This window comes from Diabrotica virgifera, chromosome 8, assembly GCF_917563875.1.
Source record: "Diabrotica virgifera virgifera chromosome 8, PGI_DIABVI_V3a".
NCBI lineage: Eukaryota > Metazoa > Arthropoda > Insecta > Coleoptera > Chrysomelidae > Diabrotica > Diabrotica virgifera.
In genome coordinates this window covers 22,790,401-22,809,502 of record NC_065450.1, presented here as the reverse complement: position 1 = coordinate 22,809,502, position 19,102 = coordinate 22,790,401, and the positions used below count along the sequence as shown (strand labels likewise).

At 33.0% G+C, this 19,102-nt stretch overlaps 1 protein-coding gene across 1 annotated transcript in view; it reads right to left on the bottom strand.

Annotated features, from left to right (window-relative positions):
• Positions 1-18,859, bottom strand: part of LOC126890401 (sodium/potassium/calcium exchanger Nckx30C-like) — a 259,152-nt gene extending 240,293 nt beyond the window's left edge. Inside the window, exon 1 of the mRNA XM_050659297.1 lies at positions 18,028-18,859. Coding sequence (XP_050515254.1) covers positions 18,028-18,828 — 801 coding nt within the window. The 5' untranslated portion in view covers positions 18,829-18,859. The remainder of the gene's footprint in view (positions 1-18,027) is intronic.
• Between the last annotated feature and the right edge of the window lie 243 nt (positions 18,860-19,102).

Genomic DNA, 19,102 nt, shown 5'->3' with positions numbered 1-19,102 from the left:
GGTGGTGGAGGGTTTCTAAATTTATACCTTTCTAATTTTTTTACAGCTTTCTATAAATCGTTGTCAGTAGCTTCTGAAGCTGTTAAGTTCCTAAGATAGTTTTGAATTTCAGCTTTTATTAGTAGTTTAAGTATAATATATGTTGTAGTAGTATTGTATAGTATAGGTATAGTAATAGTAAATAAAATGGAGCTTATAAATTGTGAAAATTACTACAAAATGAGCATCAAATGTTATCAATAATTGATAATTTTGATTTAACACTAGAAAGTCAAGTTTAGCATGCCTACCTAGAAAACTCGAAGGGATAATTTTAGCCCCAAGTTCTTAAATCCACAAAAACTCAGTTTTAAGAAATCATATCAACTCTAGACGACGGAATCTGATTTTATTTTTTAGCTTCATTGTTTAACACATTCGCTGCCTAACAAAAACATTGGGACCACCATACAATTTGCAGTTTTTGACATTTACCACACATTGCCTTGTTACGGCCTGGAAGTATTATTTTCCTTTGCAAAATATTTTCAACTGATACTTTTTCGTTTTTGGATAGTAACAGTGCTGATTTCGTGAAGCAAGGTATGAGCCCATAAATTCTTCACATAGCCGACGAATAAACTTCGAAGACTGAGTCTACATTCAGCTACTTCTTTACAAATAATCCATTCATGTATTGCTCCTAAGTCAAGAGTATTATAAAACACGTGAATATGCCATCGTCTTGAAGCAACTTTTGTAGTATAAAGAAGCGCCATTTAGTCCTATACCCCAACCCCATATTTGGTTTGTTTATAAAAATTTACTGTTTCAGGAAGTTTTTTCCATAGGCAGCAACATCCACTGATTGATGTAACGAACTCAACAACATCACGATTTTGTCATTCTTTGCTTGGTATTAAGTTAGTGTTATTTTTTCGTCGTTCTGGAATATAAGGGCAACACACAATTCTCTAGTTTCACACTTTATGCTTAGCAAATCTTTCTTTCTGTTGCAATTTGCAACGTGTTTACCAACAATTGTATCTTTATTGGGTAGATGATCAGTACCAGTATAAGGGTAAATATTTACAATAAACAAACAACAAACATAACTAAATACAATTTTATCCGACAGGAATTTGAAAGGAAGTCTCGTCGAATTTCCGAGAAAACGATAATATCTTACACAGGCACAATTTGGCCCCTTCAGACTTCTATGATAGATATATTAGAAAAACCATTTAATTTTAGTAAACAATATTTTTTTTTTTTGTTAAAGAAGGCTTTGTACCAAAATATGAAAAGATTTAAAATATGAAATTATTATGGCCTTAAATAAAAAACTACAATAACTTCAATTCGCAACAGGGGCCAAATTGGCCCCTCCGACTTTTTTGTGTTAAAATTATACGTTTATGAGATCATATTTGAATATTGCCTCTTCTAAAAATTGAACAAGTTCACAGTACTACTCTAAAAATCTAAATACACTGAAGGCAACTCGTCGTTATCATATTAATTAATTTACCACAACACCACAACCTTTTTTCTTGGAGTGATGCCAATGATCAACTAGTTCTTGTATTTAAAACAGGTTGGCCGTATCGACTTGTTATTTCCATATCATACCTGGTCTATAATTTTTTAACCGACACGACATGAATGGACTAAATCTGTTGCTTATTGATTGAAAGCAAACTACGGTCATTATAAATGTAAATTCTAGTAGATCCAGTGAAAACACACTAGTTACACTTATTTTGTAATCGAGGACGCAGACTTCGATTATTTGAGAGACGTTACAAAAATGAATTTGTAATGATAATATAATTTTATCGTCTAGAGTACGCCAATGAATTAAGCAAAACGTGTTTTTATACCGTCTCGGACGATATAAAAGATGGAACGAAAAGCCTAATTGAGGATTATTCTTGGAGCGTTGATCGAAGAATAATAAACAACAACGAGGTATAAGAGGTGAGTTTAAGTATATCCCGACCATTTTCCCGCAATCCTGCAACCCCAATGTTTTGGTGCGCTGAACGAATTTCGACGGTTTTCCTTTTACCTATCCTTATACGAGCGGTGATCGTAATTCCTTACATGTCTTTCCCCCTGGCGAGTTGAACGAGATGTCCTCTCCTTATACGCCCCTGTTATTTTAATAAAGGTAATTCCTAATCCTCGCGATCGTCAATAATATTCATGTATGTATATATCGGTTTTAGAACGTCTTTCGACGTTGTCCGATGCCTAACTTCCACGTCCTTCTATCATCTCATTGGTCATCTCTAAGATCCCTTGTACTTATTGCTTTGGTTATCCCTTCTTTCCATGTCTTTGTGGGTCTCCCTCATTTTTTGCGGTTTGGTGGTACCCACTGCATGATCTTTTTGGGCAATCTTGTGTCTTCTATTCTTTGAACATGACCATACCAAATCAACTGTTTCCTCTCAATATTTGTTGTTAAGTAGCATCTATTCCAATTCGTCGTATTACTTCCTCATTTTGAACTCTTTCCTTACGGGATATACCTAACGATCTTTTAAACATATCCATTTCTACAGCTTTCAATTTTTTTCTGTTGTTCTCGGTTATTCTACAAGTAGCTGCTCCGTAAGGTATCGTGCTTTTAATAAGTGTTTCATAGATATTGTATTTTCGCTGTATTCCTATTTCGGAGCTCCAAAGTATTCCATTTAGGCAGCCAATTGTTCTTCCAGCTTGTGTTACTACATCGAAGATTACTCCCAGGTACGTGTATTCACTACAGGATGTGATTTATTCATTATCCTCTAGTTCGATATTGGATAACCCAGCTCCTATGGGTAGGTATTTAGTTTTTTCCACATTAATTTCCAAGCCCCAGTGTTTATATTCCTCCTTTACTTTTCTAGCCATATACTGTAGGTCGTCTTTATCATTAGCTATGATGACTTGGTCATCAGCAAATTGTAAGGTATATAAACAAACCTCTCCGAGGTCTATACCCATACCGTGCCATTTACGTTTCCACTGGTTTAGTGCTTTTGCAACACATATCTTGAACACAGTTGGTGAAATACAGCAGCCCTGGCGCAGACCCTTGTTATTTGACCCAATATTATTCATTCATGTACCAAATATCGTCACATCGACCCGAACCGAAAGTTCGATACATAGATTTATAAATATATTTTATTAACGAAATTAGCGAATAAGTAAGACTAATTATCTTATCTTTTGTATGTTTTGATTCTAAATAAAAATGTCTTAAACATCGAACCTTTGTCTTCGACTGTATTTACTTACCCGGAGCATCAAATAGAACGACAACGTTACAGATTTCATAAAGGTTAAACATAATGAAAGTAGTACTAACGTAAACTGAGTTCCCTTCTTTGGCTATCTTGTGATTTATTTTTATTTTTTGTTCTTATTTTTTTTTTTCTTGGTGACTTATAACATTGTTGTATTTACCGCTAATTGTCTTGCTTTCAATCACTAGAAGGTGCAACAATTTACTGGTGGCTTCAATTAGATGAATTTAAATTATCTACTTATAACTTATGCCACTTATTGCCGGAATTACACTCACACTTAAAACCGAACTCCTACTTTCAAAGAATTCCTACAATAGACACAAAAAAGCTTAAATAGCTCACGTAAAAGAATTTCTCTAACAATAACTGCATATGAACTGTAGCAAACTGAACACAGACACCAATGATATTGGTAGGAGAGCCCAAGAAGGGATTTTGCAGTTACTCGAGCGCGTCAGATTATCATATGGGAGAACCCTTGTACCCTGTAAATGTACCCCTACCATATATTGGACCTTAATACAGGGTAGTTCGTTAAGGGGGGTCCGAAAAAGAATTCTATCCTTAGAAAAACTCGAAATTGTCAGATTAAGATAAGGTAAGTTAAGTAAGTACATGCAAAAGTTTAATTTATTAATATTTTTAATTTTGACAACGACATCCGCAGTGGAAGTCGAAACGTTAATAAAATATTTTTTTAAGTTAAAGTGTGGCTTATTTCCCAATTAGAATAGTCATTTAAAATACATCGTACTCCGTTAAAAGGTAAAACTTTTTATTGGGGGTGTTTTCGCCGGGACTGTTTTAGCCAGGGCCCTTTTAGCCGGGGCTCTCTTGAACGATACTATTTTGTGTGCGATCTATTTTGTCGGGGCTATTTTGTTTACGGGCTATTTTGTCGATGCTATTTTGTATCCGGGCTATTTTGACGGGGCTTTTTTGACGGGGCTGTTTTGACCTGGCCATTTTGACGGGTCACGCTTATAACCATTTGCCTGCCTTTTCAGTAATGCACGAAGTTTTGCATATTTAAATATATCCACATCATGTCCAATTGCAAGCGTTCCCTTCAACATTGGATAGTAGGCCCACAAAGTTGAAGATTTTATCTTGAAACCAAGCTCAAAGAAGTATGCCATTACAACATTTTCTGAGAAAGAACTTGCATTCTTATTCTTACGATTGTCCATGAAACGGTTGTATGAATAGTTGTATTTATCTTTGGATTTTTTGGCAATAAATCTAATGAAGCATTATTCACTACTTCCATCAGTTCTGGAGGGTTACCAGGAATCGAACACTCATCTTCACGCAAGATTAAATTAGGTAATTTTACTTTTTAAAATGACTACAATCACAGAAAACACGAGAAAATACTGCCAAACATAAGCAAATGCGTCAAATTGGACAATTCAATATTTTTGTTTCTATAGTTACAAACCCTCTATTTGGTGGCATCACTAATATTTAAGTCAAAATAATAGGTCTGGATCCCGCGTATGAAAAAAAGTTGATTAATAGCAAGCTGAAAATTTGTTAATAGCTTAAGGGTGTCTAGTCGGATAAACTTTGATATATGGGAAAACTGGAACAGGGGCAGTTTTAAATGTGGAACAGGGGCAGTTTTAAATTTGCAACAGATTAAAAATTTGGAACGGTAACACCGCGAAAACGGCACATTTATTTTGTCCGACAGAACAGACTTAAACTGTCCGAACAGAGATTAAACTCTCATGCAAAAATCAGACTGCTATTTATCACCTGTCATAACTCCTGTCATTTGACATATTCTACATGTTCCACTCATTAAAACGTCCATTTGGTGACAAATAGCAGTCTGATTTTTGCATGAGAGTTTAATCTCTGTTCGAAGAGTTGAAGTCTGTTCTGTCAGACAAAATACATGTGCCGTTTTCGTGGTCTGACCGTTCCAAATTTTTAACCTGTTCCACAATTAAAACTTCCCCTGTTCCAGTGTTCCCATATATCAAAGTTTATCCGACTAGACACCCTTAAGCTATTAACAAATTTTCAGCTTGCTATTAATCAACTTTTTTTTCATACGCGGGATCCAGACCTATAATAATATCTCTATTTGAAAATTTTACGTGTTAAACTCCATAGGAGCCTTAAAAATGTCGCTTTAAAGCACTGGATGCTTTAAAATTTTTAAGGCAGTTAAAAGCGAAATATCAAATTTTAAAATATTTATATTTCATTTATTAACAATAATATTAATAGTACAATTTGCGCAATTTGAAAAATATTATATGTAACATAAAGTTTGTAAAAAAAATATTGTATGATATACGTGTTAAAAGTACATTTTTAAGGCACTGATTTGGATCGCTGAATTCGCTTCGCTCATTCTGCAAACCTTTACATGCGTCCTTTAAAATTGTACTTTTAACACTTATATCCAGCGTTGCCAATCGGCGGATAATTATCCGATTTACGTACCTTTTTGAGAGTTGTCGTATTTTCTTCGTACCTTTAAATAAATCGGATATTTGCGTATATTTTTCAGTGTGTCTACCATCTACCAAATCTTTCTCATCCATAAATTGCCAACACCAACAACACATTAATTTTCTTTGGTTCCACCCAAATTTTAATACTGGATGAATGTTAGTGACATCCGACATCCGATACTTTTCATCTTTTGACAAAAGGGACATGTGCCAATTCTGTTGTTTAGAATTTAAATGCACAAGTGCCTCCACTTAAGGCATACTAATCCAATCCAAATTTCAGAAACCGTCTGCCCTCCGATGTTATTTATGAGTTTTTAGTTTTTAGTCTTTAAACGTATGAAAGCTAATTCACGCACAATTTAGTTTTATTTTCATTTTATGTAGTGCAGTGCTTAAGTAAACGTCTCTTTGAAATAATCTTTAAACGTATTTATTTTTTTTTAATCCTGAGAAAACTAATAAATATTTTTGAAAAATTTGAACGCAGAATGAAAGATTACATTATTACCGAGAGCCGAAAATCCCTTAGAATAAACAAAATGTTTCTTTTAAATGAGGTATTTGAAATTAAAAATCACACTCAATATTCTCTTTTTCTTTCACCCCTGTAACTTATTATAATACAAATTATCTTCAGGGATTTTCAGCCCTCGGTAATAATGTAATATTTCATTCTGCATTTAAATTTTTAAATACTACGTATTAGCTTTCTCAGAACTCGAAAAAAATAATGCACTTTAAAAGCATTGACCAGAAATTTTGCGCCTATGCTATTAATGTAGCTGTAGTTTTTTTGTATTGATTTATTTATTATTTATTTTTGTAGTACCTAGTTTTAGGTAGTTATTACGTTTTAATAAAATAATATTTAAAAGTGTTTTTTTTTACTTAAGGGATACAGTAGCGATCAACAGGTAGCCAAAACGCGTTCCAAGATTGCGGCTGTAATTTTGAATATTTTTTCGAGATATTTGGCACACGTATTAGTAATATAATAAAGAATGGCGGTACAGAGCCAATTTGAAAAATATATTAATATGTGGAAATTACTCTGTAAATAAATACAATATTAAAAAAACGAGCCTGTACCTCCATTAAGAAAAACAAAAAAATACACTTTCTTCAAATAAACTTTTTTATCCGATGCCTAGATTTTGTGTCATTTTGGAACTACTAATGAAATAAAAAATTTTAGTAGTTCCAAAATGACACAAAATCTAGATATCGGATAAAAAAGTTTATTTGAAAAAAGTGTATTTTTTTGTTCTTCTTAATGGCGGTACAGGCTCGTTTTTTTAATATTGTATTTAATTACAGAGTAATTTTCACATATTAATATATTTTTCAAATTGGGCTCTCTACCGCCATTCTTTATTATATTACGAATACGTGTGCCAAATATCTCGAAAAAATATTCAAAGTTACAGCCGCAATCTTGGAACGCGTTTTCGCTACCTGTTGACCGCTACTGTTTCCTCTTAAATAATTATAACAAATATAACGATCCAAATTATGAAATATTTAGATTTATTTATTTATTTAGAATTTAACACTTACGATAATACAAAATACGAATAATATAATAATAGTAAGTATTATTACATTAAGTAAGTATTTACATACATGAATTAGGTAATCAGTTAGGATACGAGATTTTCATCTATAAACGAAATTTTTTAAACTGTGAAACAGAGAATCCAGCAGATTAAAGGGCCGGTTGTTCGAACGCTAATCAGAAATGGAATCAACATATCATTATCAAATATTTAATTACTGTCAATGTCAACTTTGATTGGGTTGCTGAAAACATAATTGATTACAATTATGAGATTAATTGATTAATTAATCAATTATGTTAATAATTGTTACGTTAATTGATAATTAATAATTAATTAATCAATTAGTTATGTTAATTATCATAATGATAATTGATTACAATCAACTGATTGGCGTACGAACAACGGATTTTGTTATTTGATGGTTGTTAAGGGGAATAAAAGAATAACATTGGCAACATTGATTTTAATAACAGAATAATTTTGGACCTAGCGTACCTTTTCGTGACAAATCGGATATTTTTCGAGCGATCATCGGATAATCTAGAGAAATGCGATTGGCAACACTGCTTATATCATAATTGTATATTATGCAACGAGCATATAATGTTGGTTATTAGGAAGCGAGTATAAGGGTTACGAAACGAGCCGTATGCGGCGAGTTTCGTATCGAGTACGAGCTTCATAATGGTAATTAAATGCAAGTTGTATACACTATTTTTTCTATGAACATTCCCAACAAAAAATACATATATTCAAACTTATTATTTTTGTAACACAAATAAATTCAGTAGTTTGTCAGTTTGACGGTTTGTTTACATGTTGAGAACTGTCAAAGCGTATGTATTTGACTCGCCATTGGTCACTGCGCGTGTACCACCTTTATCGCGAATGCCATATCGCGATTATATTGGTTAAAAATCTGTATCATAATGAAAATCTGTATCATAATGAAGTTCATTATGATACAGGTAGTGACATTATTATTGATATTATATTATAGTATGAGAATAAAAAATAGCAATTAAATGTTCGATGAAATAAAAATGTATACCATTTTTATTCAGTTGCAATGCGAAGGCAAAACCGTCTTATTTTTCACTTAGAACAGAGAGCGCAAAGCAGCACTTTAAATCGACGATTTTCGACTCTATTTGGAGTCATCATACTCCACTCCATTTCCACTCCACAGTGCTGAACACTGTGGAGTGGAATTTACCAGCTGAACAGATGGGCTCGTGAATTGTAAGTTTTTAAATTCCCTCTTGTCTTCTTCGCTTGTCATTCGAAAATGGTTCAATAAGTTTTCAATTAAATATCTTTTACGAATATTTTAATATTTTTTCAATATTTTAAATATTTTTATTAGGTTGAAAACTTTAAAACTTTGACTTTCAGTTACAGGTGTCGCTAGACACCTGCTCCATAAACGGCAGTTGCAATGCGGGGATAAGCTCTCGGAGTTTCGTTACTTGGGGCAGAGAGCAGCAAACCTACGCCTCTCTGATGTTGACTCCAAATAGAGTCGAAAATCGTCGATTTAAAGTGCTGGTTTGCACTCTCTGTTCTAAGTGAAAAATAAGACAGTTTTGCCTTCGCATTGCAACTGAATACAAATTGTATACATTTTTATTTCATTTTATATTAGTTTTACTCCTTTGAGTAACTAGGTCCATTTTCCGTTGGAATTTACCAGCTGAACAGACGGGGTCGTAAATTGTAAGTTTTTGAATTCTCCCTTGTCTTTTTCGCTTCAGCATCCATCTGGCTTGCAATTTTTAGAAGCCATGGCAGTGTTACCAGGAAAATGGTCCAATAAGTTTTTAATTAAATATCTTTTAGGAATATTTTTAATATTTTTCAATATTTTTATTATTTCTCTTAGGTTAAAAACTTTAAAACGTTGACTTAAATTTTCGATTTTCGAAAAAATAGTATGTGTATCTTGTAGGAAAAGCCACATTCCCGGACTCTGTATTGCCTTGTCTCGGCTTGGGCCTCGACGGCAATCTTTACATCGTCCGGGAATGTTAAGCTTTTCCTACTAGGTACATAATGTACTATTTTTTTATATTTTTCAACCTTGAAAAACTTCATTTCTTGTTCTTTTGTTTTTGTTTTAAATTGTTTATATTTTGAAAACTATAAATTTTAGAGAATAATTAAAAGAGACCTTTTTTTTCAGAATGATCTAATTTTTTGGCCGAAAGTATTAATTTTTATAATTTGTTTAAAAAATATTGTTTTTTATATTTGTTTAAAAAAAATAAATTCCTCTTGAATCTTATTGTGGGGTGTCTCATGAAAGTGATTGTGCAAAAAAAATCGCATGGTAATATTTTTACGAACGAAGCTGAGCCTTTCTCTTTGTTTAGAATGAGAAATATAGATAAACGAAAGAATATAATCTCCTGGTATGAGCAAATAAGACGAATGAACGATGGGCTACAGCCTAAAACGATCTAAAATGGGATCCCATAAAATAGTCCAAATCAAGGTATACTCCATAAATCTTGGAAACACCGAATTAGAGACGCCGGCGCCGTGATGTGGAATACAAGAACTTTGTTTGTCCCTTCACAACAGAAACTTAATTAAATGATTTCAAGTTTATAAGGGCACAAATAAAAGGCTACGTAGTTAATTATAATCAGACATTTAAAATGAAATTTGTTAAGTAATGCTATGGAACACTTATTGCTACCGATACCTGAAGAAACCCGGAGAAATGGGTTTTGGATAACCTAATAGAAGATTGTAGCGATTGGCGTCACTTAACTCTCATTATATAAGGTTTGTTCCAACACAACGAAGAACCGTCATGTAACGACCACGTTACTATAAAATAATACGTCCCATGCGTTCTGTGTCTGTATAACGTGCGTTCCATGGGTTATTTTGTTTACTGCACAGCACGATCGTTACATGGACAGTTTCTCGTTATGTTGGAACAAACCTATCACCTATGGTGATTTTCCGGACTCTTGAGATGATTCTTGTAACTTCAATGAAGTTGTTGATGCTAGACAGGTTTTTATCTCCTCCTAAAGTAATTTCATGTAATAGACACTAAGAAATTTTCTTAACCCAAATAAAGCCATTGTCATTTTAAAAACAGATTACAAATGCCTGTTTATGTCAAAACTTACTAAAATATTATTTGAATTAAATTCAATATCCGGTAATTTATTTAAAAAATGTTATGTTGTTTTTATAAATGTGTCATTATTATTTGCAAATGGTTGTATAATATTGCAACGAGTGAAGAATTTGGTTTGTCACTAAACATAAAGAAAACAAAATTCATGGTTATATCAAATAAAAATATTAGAAACATCATCAATCTACACGTATGGTATGTTTAACAGTAAATGGTTGAGTTCAATTAGTTACCACTATAAACATCCTGGATTAACCGATAATAGTATAAAAGGCCCGGTTTCAGGTAAAATTTAAATATGTTTTCTGGTAAAACTTCTTTGCTTTATTATGAGAGTACCGTTTAGTCAGTGTTAATTGTCAAAAGACCAACTCTGTCTACCTCGGTTGCTTATCGCTCCGGGTGGGTCTTAACAATGGGCCAGGTCAGATAAATTTAATAATATTTACGACCGCACTAACTGAACTCAACCATTTACTGTTGAACAAACCATAAATAATAAGACGATAGAACGAGTTCAGAATTATAACTATTTAGGGACAAACATTAGTGAAACAAACGATTATAACAAAGAAATCAGAATTAGAATAGAAAAGGCTAGAAGTGCATTAACTAATATGAAACAAATATCATGTAGTAGAGACCTCAGCCTAAATCTTAGAAAGGGAGTTCTAAAATGCTATGTATTTTCTGTTCTTTTGTATGGCGTGGAGACATGGACACTTAAAAAACAATGTCTCAATAGATTGGAATCATTTTAAATGTGGACATATCGAAGAATGCTGAGAATCTCCTGGACAGACAGAATAACCAATGAGGAATTACTAAGAAGAATACGAACAGCAGGGAGATACTGAATTCCATCAAAATAAGAAAAAAAAACTCTAACAAGAAGTAAAACCACTTCTATGTAAATTGGTATATTGGTATATACCAATTTACATAGAAGTGATTTTACTTCTTGTTAGAGTTTTTTAACTATATGGTATACAGCCAACCTAGGGAACTTCCCTTTTAGTTTAAAATAAGAAAACTTTAATACTTGGGTCATATAACACGTGGTGACAGAGATGAACTCCTAAAACTAATTATGCAGGGAAAGATTCAAGGAAGGCGCAGCATAGGTAGGAGAAAAATGTCCTGGCTGAGAAATCTCAGAGAATGGTTTAGATGCAGCTCAACTGAACTCTTTCGGGCTGTAGTCTCAAAAGTTAGAATAGCAATGAGCATTGCCAACCTTCGTCGCGGAGATGGCACGTAAAGAACAAGTATAATATTTAATAAATATTTTGATAGTTCACTGCAAGGACAATAAATCATGGTACTACAAATGGGTCTAAGTGGTGTATTTACTTTATTAATTTTCCATACTTCATCAAAATAAAGTACTGTAATGAGGTGTAATAAATTTTCTCTGATAATATGTTAAAAATAATCTTTAAAATTGAATAAGATTCTATATATACTGTTTTCCCAAAGTCTTGAGACCACGTAGAGGAATATCCTGAGTATGTTTGATACAAACATAAAGCGACACTTGCAGATAAAATCCTTGTCTGGTGCGCAATTTCTAACAGGGGAGTATTTCAGAGCTATACTGATAACTACGTTTCCAAATTGTTTCATTTTTTCCACGAACATCATACTAATCTGACGATATTATGTTTTGTCCAGACCTTGCATCATGCCATTACTCACATCTAAAACTGGTTTCGATAACATCACATAACTTTTATAGTCTAAAACGACAATCCTGGAAACTTGCTGCAAGACTGGCCCAATGGAGGATGTTTGTATCATGAAAGTTGGGAGGCCAAAGATGAAGAAAAATGAAGACGGCGAGTTTAAGAAAAATTGAGAAAAATTTATCTGAATTCCATTCAGGATCTTATGAGAGACATTCGAAGAAATGTGTGTTTAGTAGAACAGAATAGGCAACTCGACATAATTCGATAGTATAATTTTGTTAAGTATTTAGTTGTAATTTATGATAACTATTTAGTGTTTAAACAAGTTTTTCATTAAAAAAATCCGATAAATATTTTGTGCCAAAATTTTTAGGACGCACGTTAATACTTATATATCATATTTTGTGTTTTTTATTTATAAAGGTGGCGCGCCACTGGGCGGCTTCCCACTATGTTATTGTACATAAATTATTAGTCCATTCACTCACCGTAAAAGATTACAAAACTCCATATTTAAAAGAACCGCTTGGATTGACATGAAATTTGGCATACACAAAGCTAACATATCAAAGAAAAAAAGTGATATTGTGCCGATGTATACTTTTGTCCTCTTGGTGAGTACCGCCCCTTCTCGGAGGTAAAAAAAATACGTTCAAAATAAGTCCGGAAATAGAACTAACTAACTGTAAGCAAAGTTTGTTCTATAGAGTTTTTCCACTAGTCAATACTTCTTGTTACTTGCGGGTGAAAATGTTACTTTTTCAACAGCAAACCACGTTTTCAGACATTTTTTCGCAAATAACTAAAAAAATAAGTATTTCATGGAAAAAATATCCTAATCAAAAACATGAAGCTTATAAAAATGTGAAGAAAAAATGGTGCATGTATGAAGTATATATACTAAGTAGAAGCAGAGTTATAGCTAATGAAATGTATGGTCTTATTCGTCAAATTTCAAATCGAATATAGCAATGTGAAATTACCAAAATACTTTTAACAAAACACTTTTCGGGAAAACCTCATTACAACTTTTTTTAAAGTGTTTTAAAAAGATTTAATTTTGTTTTTTAAAAAAGTTTCTAGCACCAAAAGTAGAGATTTATGCTCAAAATAAAGTTGCTTCGTTTTTTTGGTAAAAAAAATCGTGAACACATTCCCTAATTAGCATCCCAAATGCAATTAAACATTACCGCTTCACAAGCTATAGCCAGGAAGGTAGTGTCAAATTTCACCGGAGCATTTTAGCACGGCTGCTTACTTTTTATTTAGTTAGGTGTTCCAAAGCTTATTAACAAATGACGTGTCAGCTGGCCCAAAACCGGGGATTTTAGACAAGAAAAGGTAAAATATGAAACTTGATGGAAAAACGCTACAACGTATGTCAAATATTTATCTACCTGACTTACAACTATTAATAGCCTTGCTGACTTCGCTCCTAGCTTTCACTCAGGCAATCCGGGTTCAAATCCTGGCGTTGAATTTTTTTTTTGTTTTTAAAATTGACATTTTATTTTGAAAAATAATCATTTTTATAATACCACGTTTGTATTATTTATATGATACAATATAAAATATGGTATTTTAAAAAAGTTACAAAAGCAAAAAATAATTTCACATTAGATATGTTACACCTACAACATGGTCGTCTTCCAGGCACTCACATTGGTTTTGATGTTCTTCGTTATTCCAGCCTTCTATTGCTAAGGGTTTCTTCTACCAATCTAAAAACTCATCGTTCATCCAGTCATCGCCAAAGTGCTGTTCCAAGAGATGTTTTAGAGATTTTTCTTTTTGAAGTTATACTTCTTTACCGGCGATAGAGGGTGAATTTTTATATGTTAAAACCTATCATCCCGGCGCATGCGCATTATAACTTTGTTCTGATTGGATTTTCAAATGACATGTCAAAAATTATTCCAAATGGCGGCTGTGGCACAGCTGTACACTAGGTTCGCTTTCAAGATGCAGTAGAAATAGAAATAAACAAACCAAGACACGTTAAATGCCACTAGGAGCACAACCGGATCATAATTTACAATGTATATACATTGTACATTCCAAATCATGATTTCCAAAGTTTATACATTGTAAATTATGATTCGGAAGTGCTCCTAGTAGCATTTAACGTGTCTTGGTTTGTTTATTTTCTACTGCATCTTGAAAGCGAACCTAGTGCAGTTTGCTTATTTATGGTTGTTGCGTTTTGAAATTTGTGTGAAAAGAAACAAAGTTAGTTACCTAGTTATAACGCCTTTTTAAAGAGTTTTCATATACCTATATTTTTGGACTTTTGGACTATTTTGGACAAGGAAAACTCATTCTAATTTGGTAAGTAATTTTTATTATAATCATATTGTAATTAAACATTTGGATTAGGTTGGAATACATACATTTATTTTCTCAAGAATGGGGATTTTAGAGAGAAATCCCAAATTAGGTCCGATTTTTATTTTTAAATTTTGATATTTTGGCGTAGATTTAGATATTTATCTAGTAGGTATGTAATGCTTTGATTTACATACTTAATTTGATTACCAACAAAAGTTCTACCAATTTTCAACTAATATATTGTTTTCTTACTGTTTTGTTATTTAATATTTTCTTCCACAAGATTTAAACTACATAATTTAATTACATATATATTTAAAACAACTGTCAAACAGTAAAACGTTCAGTTACCCTATTTTTCCGCATGAGAAATAAGTGGGATTGGACGAATGAGTCTAGGCTTCGATTACGAATCAAAGCGACATGAAGTTCACGGGTTCGATTCCCGATGCAAGTTTTTATTTTTTTTATTTTTTTTCCATTTTATGATTGTAAGTATATTTGTTATATAATTTTTTTTTCAGAGAATGCGTATTTAAAATTTTTGCCAACAATTATTATCGTTCAGAAATAATTTTTTCTTTGTGGCATTTTTCAATGTGTTTGTGTGCGTTTTATTCTTTAATTTTTTAAAATTTTTGGTATTGTCTTAAAAATCACATAATATGTAGTAGAAGTATAACTTCTTACGTGCGTACAAAAGTACACACACATTCTTTTTTTTTCAATAAGGGCGTTATTCAGCGGAATACTGGATTTTTTGTGTTTTGCTTGATTTGCACACTTTCGATAGCTATTTTCTATTGGATATATTGCGTTTGGAAGGAATTGCTGTAACCACTGGATATATTTCATGACAAAGCTATTTAGTATTAATTTAACTCAAATTCTAAAAAACAGGATTTATTGCGTTTTGATTGATCGCTCCTCAAATATCCAATTTTATATATTATGGAGAACAGGGAAATATTTAGATTACTTTTAAAAAATGGGGGTTGGTGATAGAAAAGTGAAAAATTAGGGTTGAATGTATCTTTTGGTTCTACATCATATAACATTAAGAAAAAACAGTTTGTCCAAAAAAATAAAAAAAAATGTCAGAAGGGGGTGGGGAGGGCAACCCCCTTTTTCACTTAGATTTGTCGTACTAACTCAGGAACAACTTTGCTTATTAAGGTCAATCATAATATTTATGATCAACATAGTTCTATTTCATAAGTTCTATGCATAATTCAATAAAATACATACAGATTTTTTTTATATTGTCTCGTATAAATAATAAAAACGTGGTACATATTATAAAAATATATATTTTTCAAAATAAAATGTCAATTTTAAAAACAAAAAAAAATTTCAACGCCAGAATTTGAACCCGAATTGCCTGATTGAAAGCTAGGAGCGAAGTTAGCAAGGCTATTAATAGTTGTAAGTCAGGTAGATAAATATTTGACATAAGTTGCAGCGTCTTTCCATCAAGTTTCATGTTTTACCTTTTCTTGTCTAAAATCCCCGGTTTTGGGCCAGCTGACATATCATTTGTTAATAAGCTTTGGAACACCTAACTAAATGAAAAGAAAGCAGCCATGCTAGAATGCTCCGGTTAAATTTAACACTACCTCCCTGGCTACTACTTTAGATAATAAATATATATTATTTATATGATCTGTAAGTTTCATCGGTTCAAAGTGCTTATTTTTTAAAGGGCTTGACCGAGTCACAATCACGAGTGTATACAAATTTTGAACAGTCATTTATTAAACAATTTTTGTCTTACAGAAAATAAAAATCCAAAATATTTAGAAAAGCAAAATCTACATTTCTTTACTCTTTGAGATTTTTGTCGGCACTAATAATTTTTAGGTTATTTTCAAAAAAAGGGATTTTTTTAAAAATTAAATAAATAAAAACCAACTTCTTTAAAAAATAAGCACTTTGAACCGATAAAACTTACAGATCATATAAACAATACAAAGTAAAGTGACTTCTGAAGCGGTAACGATTAATTTGATTTAGGATGCTAATTAGGGGATGACTTTCACCATTTTTTTTTACCAAAACAAAGGGACATGGTAACATGCTTACTTTTGATGCTAGAAATTAAAAAAAAAATAAAGCTCTGATAAAAAGTGCTTCATTTTTTGGTTATTTCACGTTGAAATATTTGATTTGGAATTTAACGAATAAAAACCTACTTTTCATTAGCTAAAACTCTGCTTCTACGGGGTCTACAGACTACAGCCTTCAGACGTACTCCATTTTTTTACTTTTGATTATATATTTTCAAAAATTATTTTTTTCGATAAATATTTACTTTTTGAGTTATTTGTGAAAAACTGTATAAAGGCGTTTTTTTTTTTTTGTTGAAAAATGAACATTTATAATAAACAAGAATGATGAATTGATGAACATATTCACCTGCAAATAACTTTAAAACTATTGACTTAGTGAAAAAACTCTCTCGAACAAAAGTTGCTTAAAATTAGTCAGTTTATCGACATCCGGACTTATTTTGAACGTATATTTGTTCACCCCGAGAGAGGGTGGTACTCACTAGTGGGGCAAACATACATATTATCCGGTCCGGGGCACAATATCACGTATTTTCTTTGACATGTTGGCTATGTGTATGCCAAATTTCACGTCAATCCAAGCGGTTCTTTAAAATGCCGAGTAATAACCGTGAGTAAACGGACTATTTACATAATATTGCTTATTGTTTGTAATCAGACAGATTGTAATAAACATTGGATGTTAAAAAGAATTCATAAAGGTTATCAATAAGTTATTAAAAACTCTGTTTAACCTCGCGCGGACAATAAAATTAATTTAATAATCGCTTGCACATTAAAATTATTAACCCGTTAATTAAAATAAAATATAGAACCACTATGACATGAAATAAATTATGTAACCTAGAAACGCCTATTTTTTAAAATTAAATAATTTTGCCCAAATCTGTGACCATGAGAGAATGGTCAATACATTTTGTCCTGCTTTCCCTTCGCTTTTCACCTACTTTTAGAATTTTCGATTATACCTCAATGGGGTCAAACATCTTGAAGAAGTTTACATGCCTAACAAACTTTCTAAACCTTTTTTACAGTATTACAACAATGATCTCCATAATATTATTTAAACTTATATTGTTGAATTTGGCGAAGGAAGAAATATTTACTACGAGCGCTTAGTAGTAAAAAAATTGTTGCCATCTTGAATTTCTTGAACTGTCAGAATGTCAACGTTTTTTTAACGTCAGTCTTAAGAAAAACAAGAGCTACGTAGAAGTAAATATAGTATTTTCTGCTAGAAAGAGGTTCGTTTTCTAAACCACAACCGATTAAAGAGTAGTTTTTCTTTTATTTTTATGCGTTATGTAAATTAAACATATATGACTGTAGCGATATGCTAAATAAAAAACAATATTTTACAGATAAGTAGGATTAGATGTAGTGTGTAAATATAGTGCGAAATAGAGATACAGTAAGGTAAAGAAAAAGCAGAGGCGGTTAATATAAAATACACTACAAGGACTCTTACCGTAGGCATTAGTTGATCAGTACTTCTAACCCTGGTCACTTTGTTCTTATATATAAGTTTTTTAACAAGCCTCTCCATTGGTTGATTCCATTTCATGAAGCTGACGTATGCTATATAAAAGCTGAATAACACTAACGCTTCATACCAATAAATGTAGCTATCTCTGAAGAAAATAATGAGCGTAATGAGACTAGCGGAATAAAAAAAACAGTCTCTAAAGAGAGGCCACCACGTGAGCGATAGAACGGTTTTGGAAAAGATCGCACACATTCCAATAACAAATAGGATGTTAAAAACCGCCGAACCGACGATGGTACCAATACCGACGTCGTCGAACGAGACAAAAACACCAATAACGCTGGTAAACAGTTCTGGGGCTGAACCCCCCGCTGCCATAAAAGTTGCCCCGGCCACATCGTCCTGAATGTCTAACTTCTCGATGATGACATCAAGTGCTGGCACAAAAAACTCGTCGCAAACGATGGCTAGAGCGACAAACATGTAAACAACGCCGATTATGTGGAGGATAATAGCTCCATTGCGACGTTGTTCTTGGGTGAAGAGGTCTTTAGGAAAGAGTGGGTCTTTTTCCTCGTGTGTGGTCTCATTGTGGTGCAAAGTAGGTACAGGAGAGACAGTATATACCAGAGCAGTGGTGAGATTCTCCGCGTCGTAATGATCATGTTCTAGATAGTAGAAGTGTTCTCCTTGCTCCTGATCGGCGTGGGCAGGTCGGTGAGCAAGCGAGAGCAGGAACGCCAAGATCACCACGGAGCATAGAGGCGCAACGCGGAGGGTCATAGCGGCTGCAAGAGTTCGGTCATTGCCACTGCGAGGCCGGGATCGGACTACTGGATCTGGTGGAGTTGGAGAGCGTTCGATACGTTGAGAGCGCGCAGTCTGCGCTAGTGCACCACCCGGCGCGCGATCCCTGCTTCGGTCTTTTCGCGCATTCTCTCCCTCCGCCGTGGCAGCCGTGGCCCATCGTCATCCGCGGCTCGACGGATTTCCGAAGGTTACGATTTTATTCAAGTTGTTTTCGATGGTGGTAGAAAGGGTAAATGCGAACATTTTA